The 12851-nt window shown below is 36.8% G+C and overlaps 2 protein-coding genes across 4 annotated transcripts; both read left to right on the forward strand.

Moving 5' to 3' along the window:
- The first annotated feature begins 1717 nt into the window (after nucleotides 1–1717).
- Nucleotides 1718–5371, forward strand: LOC125196346 (protein SAWADEE HOMEODOMAIN HOMOLOG 1-like). 3 transcript variants are annotated; one of them, XM_048094835.1, is made up of 9 exons: nucleotides 1718–1881; nucleotides 2522–2607; nucleotides 2694–2739; nucleotides 2840–2927; nucleotides 3112–3175; nucleotides 3780–3831; nucleotides 3951–4094; nucleotides 4828–4947; nucleotides 5041–5371. In XM_048094835.1, the coding sequence occupies exons 1-9, from the start codon at nucleotides 1828–1830 to the stop codon at nucleotides 5104–5106; spliced, it is 720 nt and encodes a 239-aa protein (XP_047950792.1). In that variant the 5' UTR covers nucleotides 1718–1827; the 3' UTR covers nucleotides 5107–5371. The 3 variants fall into 3 exon arrangements, with proteins under 3 accessions (XP_047950792.1, XP_047950793.1, XP_047950794.1); XM_048094836.1 differs by having other exon boundaries at nucleotides 3960–4094; XM_048094837.1 differs by having other exon boundaries at nucleotides 1757–1881; nucleotides 2471–2607.
- An 863-nt stretch (nucleotides 5372–6234) lies between these two features.
- On the forward strand, nucleotides 6235–11686 carry LOC125194393 (casein kinase 1-like protein HD16). The gene is made up of 16 exons (XM_048092581.1): nucleotides 6235–6896; nucleotides 7715–7846; nucleotides 7928–8001; nucleotides 8085–8154; nucleotides 8246–8301; nucleotides 8396–8467; nucleotides 9181–9275; nucleotides 9370–9436; nucleotides 9513–9642; nucleotides 9722–9940; nucleotides 10037–10179; nucleotides 10257–10431; nucleotides 10595–10685; nucleotides 10781–10938; nucleotides 11045–11233; nucleotides 11309–11686. The coding sequence occupies exons 1-16, from the start codon at nucleotides 6504–6506 to the stop codon at nucleotides 11366–11368; spliced, it is 2124 nt and encodes a 707-aa protein (XP_047948538.1). The 5' UTR covers nucleotides 6235–6503; the 3' UTR covers nucleotides 11369–11686.
- Nucleotides 11687–12851: the final 1165 nt, after the last annotated feature.

A 12851-nucleotide genomic window follows, 5' to 3' on the forward strand; every position in this document is an offset into this window, starting at 1 on the left:
CCTATTTTTAAAATTTTTGTGTTGGGAAAAACATCTCACTTAGCAAGAACTATCTAGGATTGCGTCATGAGATTATTCCAGTCATTGAGGGTTAATTATACTCCCTCCGTCCGAGAATAGGAGTCCCGGTTGGCCATTTTCATCCGTCCGCCATTAGGAGTCCCGGTTAGACCATTTATCTTGGGAGTATAAAAAATGACCACACTATTCCCTTAATTTAGAAGCTGCAATTAATTTTAATCCACTTTGATTGCAATTTCTCACACTCTCTCTTAATGTTAGATTTCATTATTCCAAAGAATAAAGCAAATAATAATATAAATGGATCCCACATTCCACTATCACATACTTTAATTATTACACTCAAACTTTTCTTAAAACCTGCACCCAACTCAACCAGGACTTCTATTCGCGGACGGACGGAGTAACTAATTATTATTTTATTATCCATCATGAATCAAACCCATTACTAATTTAATATACATATTTAATGTACATGAATCGAACAGGTACTAGGTGTATTATTTTAATGGATCTACTACACTTTTAACTTTTTTTTAGAATCAAATCAAATACATGCAAAAAATTGCATTGATTTGTGAGATAGGCAAAAAAGAACCTATATTTTGGTCTAGCTTTCAAAATTTGAGACCTAGTTTTGCGTGAGTTAGTGGAGTCATTTACCTCCCGTCCAAAAATAATAGTTTTGATTACGAATGACATAAATTTTTTAATATAAAATTGATAAAGTAAGACGATATTTTAATATAAAATTGATAAAATAAGAAGATAGTGAAAGAAAAAGTGATTGATGAATTGCTAGCGAATTAAAACTCATCTTATTAAAATGAGAAATTGTACAATAAATAGGTATACACTAATTCTGAATCTTAGATAAATGACCCAAAATAATAAAAAAAGACCATTTTTCGTAAATGAGTTTAGTAGTAGTTAAATTCACCAATATTTTATTACTCCATTTGTTCGCGAATAGGAGTCACATTTTTTCATTTTAGCTCGTTCTCGAATAAGAATATCAGTTCATAATTACTTTTAAATGATAAAGGGACCTCACATCCCACTAATTCATTCCACTAATATATAATTTAGACTAATATATACAAGTGATATTGATATTCCACTAATTTTTTTCTATCTATTTTTCTTAAAACATGTGCTGAAATTATACTCCTCTTCCTAGACGGAAGGAGTAGTTAGCATTCACATTGTCTACCAAAATCGCTATTCATTATTCATATTTACCAAAAATATTTTCAATCAAATTAATTATTTAAACCAAAAATATTTTGTCAGAAATCCACAAAAAGTCCCTATAATCGGTTGATCAGAATAGGGAATTCCTCTGTCAGAGACTAACATTTATTTTATTTTATGGTGAAAAGGGACAAAAAATACTCCCTCTCTCCCCGACTAGAAATCACACTTTGATCAGACACGAGTTTTAAGAAATATAAAGAAAAGTTAGTTGAAAAAGTTAGTGGAATGTGAGACTCATTTTTTTACATTGATTTAATAATAAAATGTGAGTGAATTGAGTTAGTGGAATGTGGGATCTACTTACTATTTATGGTAAAAATGAAGTGTGACTTTAAATTGGAGATGGACGGAGATGAAAAAACTCTGACTCGGGGACGGAGGGAGTTGGAAGAAATAAAAGAAAAAAGAAGATTTGATGCACCAAAATTAACCTCTTCACTTCTCCAACTCTTTCAACCAAAGCCCAAGGGCCAAAAACAATCAGTGCAGTGCTGCTCCCACCGTGATCAATCTCTCTCTCCAATTTGTTGGAGTCCAGTCGATCGTAGAATGAAACTTCGGCCTAGGCAGAGGCAAACTTTTTCCGGCTTCACCAAAGCAGAGGTCTCTTTTCATACATTTTTTTTTAATGTTTATGCTCACATTTTCGTTGAGGAAATCCGATAACAAAAAATCTGTCCAAGCATGTTGTTACTGTGTTTTGATGAACTGCGAGCTGTTTTTTTTTACAATTTCTGGTGGATTTTATTGGCGTGCCTGTTTTGGTTTGATTCGTGTGCGCGCGCGCGCGCGAGTTAGTGCTTTTTGAGGTTTACTTGAAAACGAGAGTGTTTGATTGTTGAGCTCTTTGGTGTTTTTTGATTACTATGTGGAATTTAGAGAAAATTGATGATGAATTCATGTTCCAATTACTAGAAACGAATAAAAAATCATGTTGATGGTTTTATGCTACTAAAACACATAGAAAGAGACACACACACACTGATCATGGCGAAGGAGCCTTGACTATTGCATTGTGTGTTCCATTTTTGTATGCACTATTCGAAGAGCTGAGTCTGTGAGAAATTTGTTATTGAATTTGGTTCATTCACGGATATTTAATCCTCGAATTGCCTTGTGTACCTGCTTTGGTAGTTGTTGTTGTCGAGTATAAATCTTGTTTGAAGAAATGTTATGTCAACTGTATATGCAGAAAACTTGGACAGTTATATGAGAAACTTATCTTATGCCGTCAATGGAGCAGGTTCAGAAAATGGAGCATTTACTTCACGACTCAAGCAAACAGTCCCTGGATATGGATTACTGTAAGAAATTGGCAAAGCTTTTCAAGTGAGTTTTGAAGTGTGGAGTCACTACTGAGTGTTTGCTTTAAGGTTCACTTCATCAGTGTACTAACTTTGTGGTTTTGGTTGCAGTCGTTCAAGTAATCGAGCAGGGAAACCTATTCTGAAGTGGACTGAGGTTTAATCTCTTGCTTTTTCTCAGAACTGCTACTGTTGTTTACTTGGATGCTCGATCTTGGCTGAATCATGTGACTCTCCTTAATGCTTTACTACTTCAGATCCAGAATTGGTTTCAGACGAGGCGAGAAAACCACCTTTATGAAGAGACTTCATTGAATGGAGCCAAGGAATCACATGCCATCCCAGGTGCTCTTAATCAGATTAGAGCAACTGCAAACTCAAAAATATCTCAAGTTTTTTTTCCCTATGAATCTGCAAGCATTCAAACATGTCAAGTTGGTTGATGAATTGCATCTTGAGTTACTCATATCTTGTTTTGGGTATATCTTCGATTTTCTCATTAGAGTAGGTGATCTGTGTGTGATGGCAGATCTGAAGGGCCAAGATTTATCCAATTTGGAGTTTGAAGTGAGGTCGTCAACAGATGGGGCATGGTGAGGCCATTTGTTTCACATGTTACGAACCTCTTGAATTGTGTTGCTTTAGATTTTTCAACTTTGCATCAGCCCACAGTACATATCACAATTGCATCTTTGGAAATTCTGTCTTCGGTTGATTTCATGGAATATCTTATGTGTTCTAAAAAAGTAACTGAAGAATAAAATATTGTGATCTGAATTATTTAAAAAGGTGCAGGGTACGAAACGTACATTGCTCTCTGCGTATATGCGATGCTTAGAACATTTTTATGTAATTGTGAATGTGCCTTTTGCTTTTTCATTTTTCTACAGTCATTGTCATATCTTACTCTAGGGCTTGAACCTGGAGTTTCATGGTGACCACAAAGTTTTTGCATGGATATTTTTCTCTTAAAGTAGGAAAATGGTATTTTCTTCCACGTTGTTGGAATGGGAACCAGTTACCAAAACTAATCATGATATAATAGAAAACTGGTATGATATAACATAAAAACCGATTATTTATTTGATCTTGGCTTTGTGGAGTTAACTCTTAGACATAAAGAATTGTGTTTCTTTTTAAATATTTCAATCTTTATGTTTACTTCAGTTTTAGCATACCATTTCTGCTGTTTTACAGGTATGATGTTGATACGTTTCTCTCCCACAGATTTCTTGATTCTGGGGAAATTGTGAGTTGATGTATTCTTTCCATAGCTTTCATTATCCGTACTACAGTTAAAAAAATATTGATCTTTTTAGCTCTAGAAGGAGAGAGAGTTTGTTTTGTTAAGCATTGAGCTCACTGCAGGAAGTCCAGGTACGATATATTGGGTTTGGACCAGAGCATGACGAATGGGTGAATGTGAAAAATGATGTAAGGCAACGTTCAGTTGCTTTGGACCTTTCAGAATGCCACAAAGTGAAGGTTGGGGATCAAGTAGTGTGCTTTCAGGTACTATTGTGCCGTTATTGGTATCTTTACGGAGTATTTTCTTTTGGAAGCAGTGACATAAACCAAGCGTTGTAACCAGAACCAATGAACCATGATAAAAGACATAGTGGAAAGGGTGAATATCACTTTATATCCTGAATTATGTGCCTTTTCATCACGCACTTCCGATGATGGTAGATTAGTACCCAATAAATGACTTAATTTTCAAATGTAGGATATGTCTACATTTTTCGGTACTAAAAGGTCGTGTTGGCAACCGGAACAATTTCTACATGGATTTCCAGTTTCCAAATATGACTTTTTGTTGAAGAATGCCGACCTGTCTCTATATTTGAGAATAAAGTCAATTTATTAGTTACTACTTATTTGTCATATCGAAAGTACATATCTTGAAACAAATATTGGACTAAAAAGTGACATTTACACGAAAATGAAGCTAGCTAGTTAACACTATCTTGGTACTAAACAAGAAGTGTAGACTTCTTGGTTGATATAGCTATGGGATCTAAACTGAATATTCTCGGATAAAAAAGAAGAGAATGTATGCTGCTTTCTAGGCACTGTAAATGATGGCTTTGATCAATGCCAAAGCTAGCTATCTACGCAGCTCAATCAAAGGCACTATAAGCAATCGAAGCTCTTATCGTGTAGCATGCCCAATTTCTAGGTGCCAACTGCTACATACTTTCTCTGAAGATATTAGATAGCATTTCTGATGCACCTTCTTAAACAGGAGAGGCAAGATCAAGCAAGATACTACGATGCTCATGTCGTTGACATTCAAAGGAGGCTGCACGACATAAGAGGTTGCAGATGTCTTTTCTTGATCAGATACGACCATGACAGTACACAGGTAAAAACCACATCTCACCTCTTCCTTGCAAAATAACAACAATGGTGTCGAATCTAAGCTGTATTGTTGGGTTTATTCTTTGTGTTGTGATAGGAGAGTGTGCGCTTGAGGAGGCTGTGTTGTCGGCCTAATGTGCCAGTGCTGTCGGGGAATAGTTAGCTCGAGCAATATACAGTCTTGATCCACGTCCTACTGAGGAGCTGAACGCCTTCGCCTTGTAGGTTTACGTTTCCTTTTTTGAGTTTTGATAAATGGTAATCTTTTGAACAGCTAAAGAACTCGTCTCTTTTGAAGCTTAATGCTAGTGGATGTTCAAATGAAGATGGTAGTATTACTCTTTATCTACTGGAATGATTATATGTTTATGGGGAAACATCTTGAACAATACTTTCCCATGTATATTGGCAATATAAATTTTTGATTAGATTCAAATTTATGTATTTCGTTATTAGGTAAAAATATCGAATAACTATGCCATCCAAAGGATACTACTCTCAATAAAAAATTTGTTCCAACTTATGTTACATTTTATTTGCACTTAAACCTCCTATAAACCGAGTCACAATTTATAGATAGAGGGATAAATGGTAGAAGATGAATTTCAATTATGCTAAGATTAGGGAGGAATGTAACTTCAAATGAAAGCAAAGCTGACTCCGATCCCGATTTGAACGGGTAGTGGGCACCCGATGCTTGGGAATTATGTGATGCCTCCTATCAGTTGGACATCTTACTCGTCTTTGTGCTCAAAATAGTACTCTCCGTCCCGGCTAAGATGATATATATCTTAGCCGGCACGGGGTTTTAGGAGTTGTTGGTTGAAGTGCTTAATTGGAGAGAGAAAATGTAGTTATAAGTATTAAAATAGAGAGAGAAAGAAAGATAATATTTTAATAGGAGAGGAAAAAAGTGGTTGAGTGTATTAATTGGAGAGAGAAAGTTTCCAAAAAAGGAAATGTGTCATCTTAGTTAGGACAAACTAAAAAGGAAAACGTGTCATCTTAAGCGGGACGGAGGGAGTAACAAATAAAACCACAATTTCAACTCAATGTTATGAAGATTTTAGAATCGTATCTTTGACCAAAGTATCATAATATTTTCAATAATTGATAAGAACCTATGATGAACTTTGTCAAATTTATGTTAGTATTTGGTTTTAAGTTTAATTAAAGGAATGACAAGATAAGGAAAGTTCGTGGCAAAAAATTGACCTAAGGCTTTAACCTTTAACATTGTACAACTATACTAGTACTATAAAGTCGCCACTAAAAAAATTATGAAGTTGGAAGTTGTGATTTCATAAGAAAAAAATATCTTGGCGAACACAAAAGAGATTGCAGTATCATTTCCCCCCAATTTCTCAAACTCATAACCCTAAATTCCCTATCGCTATTCCAAAAACCCTCAGTCGACCACACCTCGATCGCCGATCTTTCTGTAGGCGATCCTCCGTTATCTTATCTCTCCGATTTCCTCTGTAACTCGCTGCTTCGATCTCGGAGTTGATGACACCAAAGTCGCCGATTTCACGACGGAGTTGATGGACGGCCTCAGGCATGCCTCAACTGCGTAGTGGACCGCGCAGAGGACGCCGGCCCGCTGTCGCTGCTCCCGGTCCCGATCGGAACAAGGGGAAAGCTCGAACTGACAAGGCAACTGGCCGTGCTTCTGGGAAGCGAACTGCAGGGAATAGAGTCGACGACGTCGCCGGTGGTGGTGCTGATAAGCAGAAGGAGGTTTTGGTGGCGGATTCTGGGGGTGGTGCCGGTGGAGAGGCAAATGTTGATGCTGTTGTGAGGGAAACGGCGTCGTTGAAGGTTGGCGAGGATAATAATATCAATTTAGAGGACGTGGAAGAGAAGAAGATGGACGAGTGTGATAGTGGCGGCAACGGAAGTAAGGGATTGGCTGCTGATGATGAGGAAAGCACTACTCCTATTCCTGAAAGGGTTCGTTGATTTTTATTTTTTTTGCTTAGATAATTTTTGATGAATTTATATCGAGTTGGTGAGGAGACATCATGCTATTTTTCATGCTTATAATCGTTTTCTTATGAGATTGTGTTTTTTATCCGGAGTTTATGATGGGATTGCAGTGGATTTATGGACTAAAAATTTATTTTTTAGTTTATCTTCTTACATGATAAGACTATTTGAGCAATTGTTTTATTATCTTGTTATCATCTTAAATGGGGGTCGATTATGGAGCTGGGGATGTCACAATTGCCGATACTGCATTGTTTTTAAAGCTCTCTAAGCTATTCCTTATTTTTGCCTTTCGAATGTGCTCTATGTGTTTGGTGGAATTTAAATAGTATCTCATCCGTAGTTTCTTTTTGCTTTGACAATGGTTAAGAATTTGAAGGAATGTTATAGATGAATTCTTCTCAAATATGAGAAATTTGGGTTTTCATTTATTGAGATTTTCTTTTTTGCCCCCATCCATTTTTTCATTCTTTACATTATTACTTTAGTAGATTGAGGAAAGCTTATAAGTGTAAATTACAGACATCACCAAGAAAAATAGTTTATTTTCTTTGGCTTACTATGGACTTTACTGCATTTTGCTAAGTGAATTTATTGATATATAAAATTTTCTCCTATATATGGAAGTCAGTCCTTGTGTCTTGTTCACTTTATAGGCCAGATGAATTTGTCTGAGGTTGTGTTGCTTGTTTAGTTTTGTTTACGTGAAGACTCTGACAGTGAAGTGATAGAGCTTATACCAGTCATACTCGGCTTACATTTTCAATTTTACTGCTTGACAGGTCCAGGTTGGTGGTTCTCCAGCTTATCGAATTGATAAGAAACTAGGGAAAGGTGGATTTGGACAAGTTTATGTAGGCCGGCGAATCAACCCCCCAAACCCAAATGAAAGAAATGGTCCAGGAGCTGTAGAGGTGTATACTTTTATCCTGTTATTGGCAGCTTTGGCCTCAGTTTATGCAAAGAATTCCAATCTCAGTTTTATCTCTTTTTAGGTCGCTTTGAAATTTGAGCACCGTAGCAGCAAAGGCTGTAATTATGGACCACCTTATGAGTGGCAAGTTTACGGGTGAGTTTTGTATAAGTTCCTAAAATATGTGTTAAAAATTTCAAAATATTAACTCAGTGTACTGTGCCTGTGTTCTTCTGTAGTGCTCTTGGCGGTAGTCATGGAATACCACGCGTGCATTACAAAGGACGTCAAAGTGATTACTATATAATGGTATATGCCTGAAATTAAGTTCTTCTACCTGATCTCCATATAGGTGCCTTTTATCCTCCATGAGGCCTAAAGGTTTCTTTGTACTTTGCAGGTGATGGACATGCTTGGTCCTAGTTTATGGGATGTCTGGAGCAACAATTCAAATACGTGAGTCAAAAACCATCAGCAGAGTAATTTTTGCTTTGTATTTTCTAGTTTAATTTGCAATCTTTCACCTAACATTTAAATGACATTTTTGCAGAATGTCAATTGAAATGGTCGCATGTATTGCCATTGAAGCCATATCCATTTTAGAGAAGTTGCATTCTAGAGGGTAAATATTTGATATTAATTGCAATTGTGGGATTCTTTAGTGCACAAGCTTAGATATTTATTTTATCTGTCATGTTAAGACGAACAGTGCTACTACACATACATGCACTTCAATCTATTACACTTGCATGTATGTTGTGTTGTGGGCATTTGAGCATCTTGCCAACTGTAACTGAAGCACGGCATGCTAACTTGAATCTTGATAACTTACAAGAGCTAAAGCTATAAATAAGCTAAACTGTTCATGAGCTATTTAGACCTCAATTTCTCAAGAACTTGTTGGGACTCAAGTAGCAAGGCTTGGCGCTCGCTAACATAAAAACTCATACACGACCTATAAACAGCTTATTATCTTTTCATCAAGCTAAATATATCCTTTAGTTTAAACTCAAGCTTAGTTCCTTAATAAATGAGCGTAGCTCAAACATTATTCAGCTTGGTGCAGTTCAACTCTGCCCCTAGCGTGAACCTTAGTATGAGAAGTAAATTGAATACGAGACACAGTGTCTCCGCTTCAGGTAGATCTGACGTGTTGAACTCGATAAAAGGGCTCTATGTTTTGGGCGATGGTTTCTTTTTTGTCTTGCCTTCATTTCATATATATTTTGATTGTAGTCTTTGGTTGTTTTTCTTTTATTTTTCATACCCTCATCAAAACCTTTTTTTCAATATGTACTACTCCTAGTTCGCATTTGATTGCTTCAATACCTGTAGATATGTGCATGGGGATGTAAAGCCAGAAAACTTTTTGCTTGGTACACCTGGAACTGCAGATGAGAAAAAACTCTTTTTGGTTGATCTTGGATTGGGTAATATATATGCTCTACTTTGTCTGTTTAATTTATAATTAATCATGGTACTACAATCGTGACCCTTACCAACATTTTTGGATTTAAAATGCAGCTGTTCGGTGGCGTGATAATTCAACTGGTCTTCATGTTGATTATGATCAACGGCCTGATGTATTTAGGTGAAGTTCTTTCTATTTGTAGTTCATTTGTTTTTTGTTTTTATTCTCTTGTAAACCGAGTCTCCGGTTGATGCAGGGGAACTGTTCGGTATGCTAGTGTGCATGCTCATCTGGGAAGGACTGGTAGTCGTAGGGATGATCTGGAATCTCTTGCTTATACACTCATTTTTCTTCTTCGAGGTCGGCTGCCTTGGCAAGGCTATCAGGTTGGCAATCGTATGTATATGAGTTGTGAATTTTGTTTTGAGCACTTCACTCTTGATACTTACTTTATCTTCTATGCAGGGCGAGAATAAAGGCTTTCTGGTGTGCAAAAAGAAGATGGGAACTTCTCCCGAAGCCCTATGTTGTTTCTGTCCTGCACCTTTCAAACAGTTTGTTGATTTCGTTGTTAACTTGAAGTTTGATGAAGAGCCTAACTATGCAAAATACATATCCCTTTTTGATGGGATTATCGGTCCAAATCCGGACATCAGGCCAATCAACACTGAAGGTGCTCGAAAGGTAATTTTAAATTTTGATATCAATTTGTGTTCGTGAATTGACTGCATTTATTGAATTATTTTCTTTATTATTTAAACATATTTTTGCCTCGTGAAGCTCGTGTATCAAGTCGGTCAGAAGAGAGGAAGGCTTATGATGGATGATGATGATGATGAGCAACCAAAGAAGAAAGTCCGCATGGGAATGCCTGCTACACAGTGGATTAGTGTGTACAATGCTCGAAGACCAATGAAGCAAAGGTATCATGGTTAACTCTTTCAAAATTTTCAAGGACTTTCCAAAGGAATGGTTAGTAAACTCTCCGTTTCTCTTGCAGATATCATTACAATGTTGCAGATTTAAGATTGGATCAGCATATTGAGAAAGGAAATGAGGATGGACTTTATATCAGCAGTGTGGCCTCTTCTTCAAATCTCTGGGCCTTAATTATGGATGCAGGAACTGGTTTCCGTGATCAAGTTTATGAAGTTTCCCCTCATTTCCTTCATAAGGTATCAAATTCTCTTACATGCCACACGTAGTGAGTCTTGTAGGGGCATCATGCAAAATTAAGCGTCATATGTGTTGATTTATTCCTACTAAGGCTTAATCTCTTGTAAAGCATACATAGGCAGCATATCTATTATCTAATTACTTTTTGCTTTATCACTGCAGGAGTGGATCATGGAACAATGGGAGAAGAATTACTACATAAGTGCCATAGCAGGGGCTAATAATGGGAGCTCATTAATAGTTATGTCTAAGGGTTAGTGTTCCAATTCAAGGACTTGAATTCTTATTTAGTACTACATGTTTGATGTTTCAGGCAATGTTGAAATGAGTTTGCTTTCTGAGGTGCAGGTACCCCATATCTGCAGCAGTCATATAAAGTTAGTGAGTCATTTCCATTCAAGTGGATCAATAAAAAATGGAGAGAGGGATTTTATGTTACTGCCATGGCTACGGCTGGAACTAAATGGGCAATTGTTATGTCTCGTGGGGCAGGTTTTTCTGATCAGGTAATAATAGGTTTCACTAGTGGCTGTAGTTGATTTATACTGTTCCAAAGTACTGCACAGGATTAGAGGATTTGCACCATTTGTTTCAATTTATGTTTCTTTTCAGGTTGTCGAGTTGGATTTTCTATATCCGAGTGAGGGTATTCATAGGAGGTGGGATTCTGGCTACCGCATCACATCAACTGCAGCAACATGGGATCAAACTGCCCTTGTTCTTAGCAATCCACGACGAAAACCTTCAGATGAAACACAGGAGACACTTCGGACTTCTGCTTTCCCAAGCGTACATGTCAAGGTAAATTTTGTTTAAATCACCTTGCATTACTGTATTCTATTCTTGAGTCTTACAGTTGCTGATTATCACTTTCAGGAGAAATGGGCAAAAAATCTTTACATAGCATCAGTGTGCTATGGGAGAACTGTATCTTGAGGCTTCATAATTTTGTTGGAGATTCTGTAGGAGGTCACTAGAAGATGCAGTCCTCTCTTAGCGAACTCCATTTTTATCTGGCGATTGGAGAGAGGCATCTTTGATCTGTGGTCAAACTGACTCATATTGCTATAAGGACCTGATTTTATGCTTACTATTGCCATTGACATATAGGAGCCCGTGTAATACCTCTGCACCTGACTGTGATTGTGTCTGTATTGGCAGTGCTTGTATATGTAAAATCAGGTTTTGCAACACAAGGATACGGTCTCTATTAAATGTATTTGTTCACTTGTCATAATTATTAATTTTCATCGACATAACCATAGCATTTGACATTTTTCTCGAGCATGCTGATTTGGATTCATAAAGTAGAATAACTGACCAGAAAAACAGCTTTTTAAATTTATGTTGAACTAATGATTGAATTTTGATGTTACCCGTTGTGTATAGTTTAAAGGCCTCATACACAACTTAAACACGTGAATATTTGTTGTGGAAGTAGATATGCTATCAGTTTATTTCACTTGTAACAATGAGCATCAGGATGAAATGCCTTGGCGTAAATTACTGTACTAATTTATAGTAGTTCCTTTCTGCGATCTGCTGCTTATTCTGCTAGGTTGCTGATAGCTTTAATGCTGGATTATAGCAACCTCCTACTTAGAGGTCTGAAGGTTTGATATTCCTCTTCTCCCTTATTGTGCTGCTGCTATGTTCCTGTGCTTGTATTTCCGCAGGAGTCTTCATGTATGTTACTCCCTCCGCCCCACAAAAGATGTCACACTTTCCTTTTTAGTTTGTCCCACAAAAGATGTCACATTTCCCTTTTTGGAAAAAGTTCTCTCACATGAATATAAAAATTATATTTTTTCTCTCCATTCAACACACAAAACAAAACCTCCTAAAATCTCGTACCGTCCCACAAGTGTGACGTCTTTTGTGGGACGGAGGGAGTATTTGTTAAGAGGTTGCATTGCAAGCACCGTGCTTCGTGTACGTACATGGCCAGAGGTATTACTCTCTACTACACTACAACTATATACATACATTGTTAGTTTAATTTTGACCCATGACCGATTATAGGATTACAGTTTCTCGGTTTTTTCATCGATGATGCTTGCTTCTTTATTAAGTAGGATCATGTTTTCTTTAATTTGAGATATACTAAGATATCGATAACTCAAAGCAAACTAATGACTACAGCTTTAGCAATAAAACCATGTTGAAACACAGCTACAAATATAATGACTCGATGAACTAAAAAAATTCAGAGTACAATAGAAGATATTTTGCCTCTACAAAAATTTGCCGAAGATTAACTGTAAGTATATAATGTTAACATTTAACAAGGAGACATGATCCATCAAATTAAAGTATGTTTCTTCAACCTTTATTGCATTTCCTCTCTCATCGCGGCACAGAGAGACCTAGTTCTGAAATAAGAAGGTACAGTACATTAGGAGTAATGCAGCTTGCAACC

Source organism: Salvia hispanica, chromosome 6, assembly GCF_023119035.1.
Source record: "Salvia hispanica cultivar TCC Black 2014 chromosome 6, UniMelb_Shisp_WGS_1.0, whole genome shotgun sequence".
NCBI classification, from domain to species: Eukaryota; Viridiplantae; Streptophyta; class Magnoliopsida; order Lamiales; family Lamiaceae; genus Salvia; species Salvia hispanica.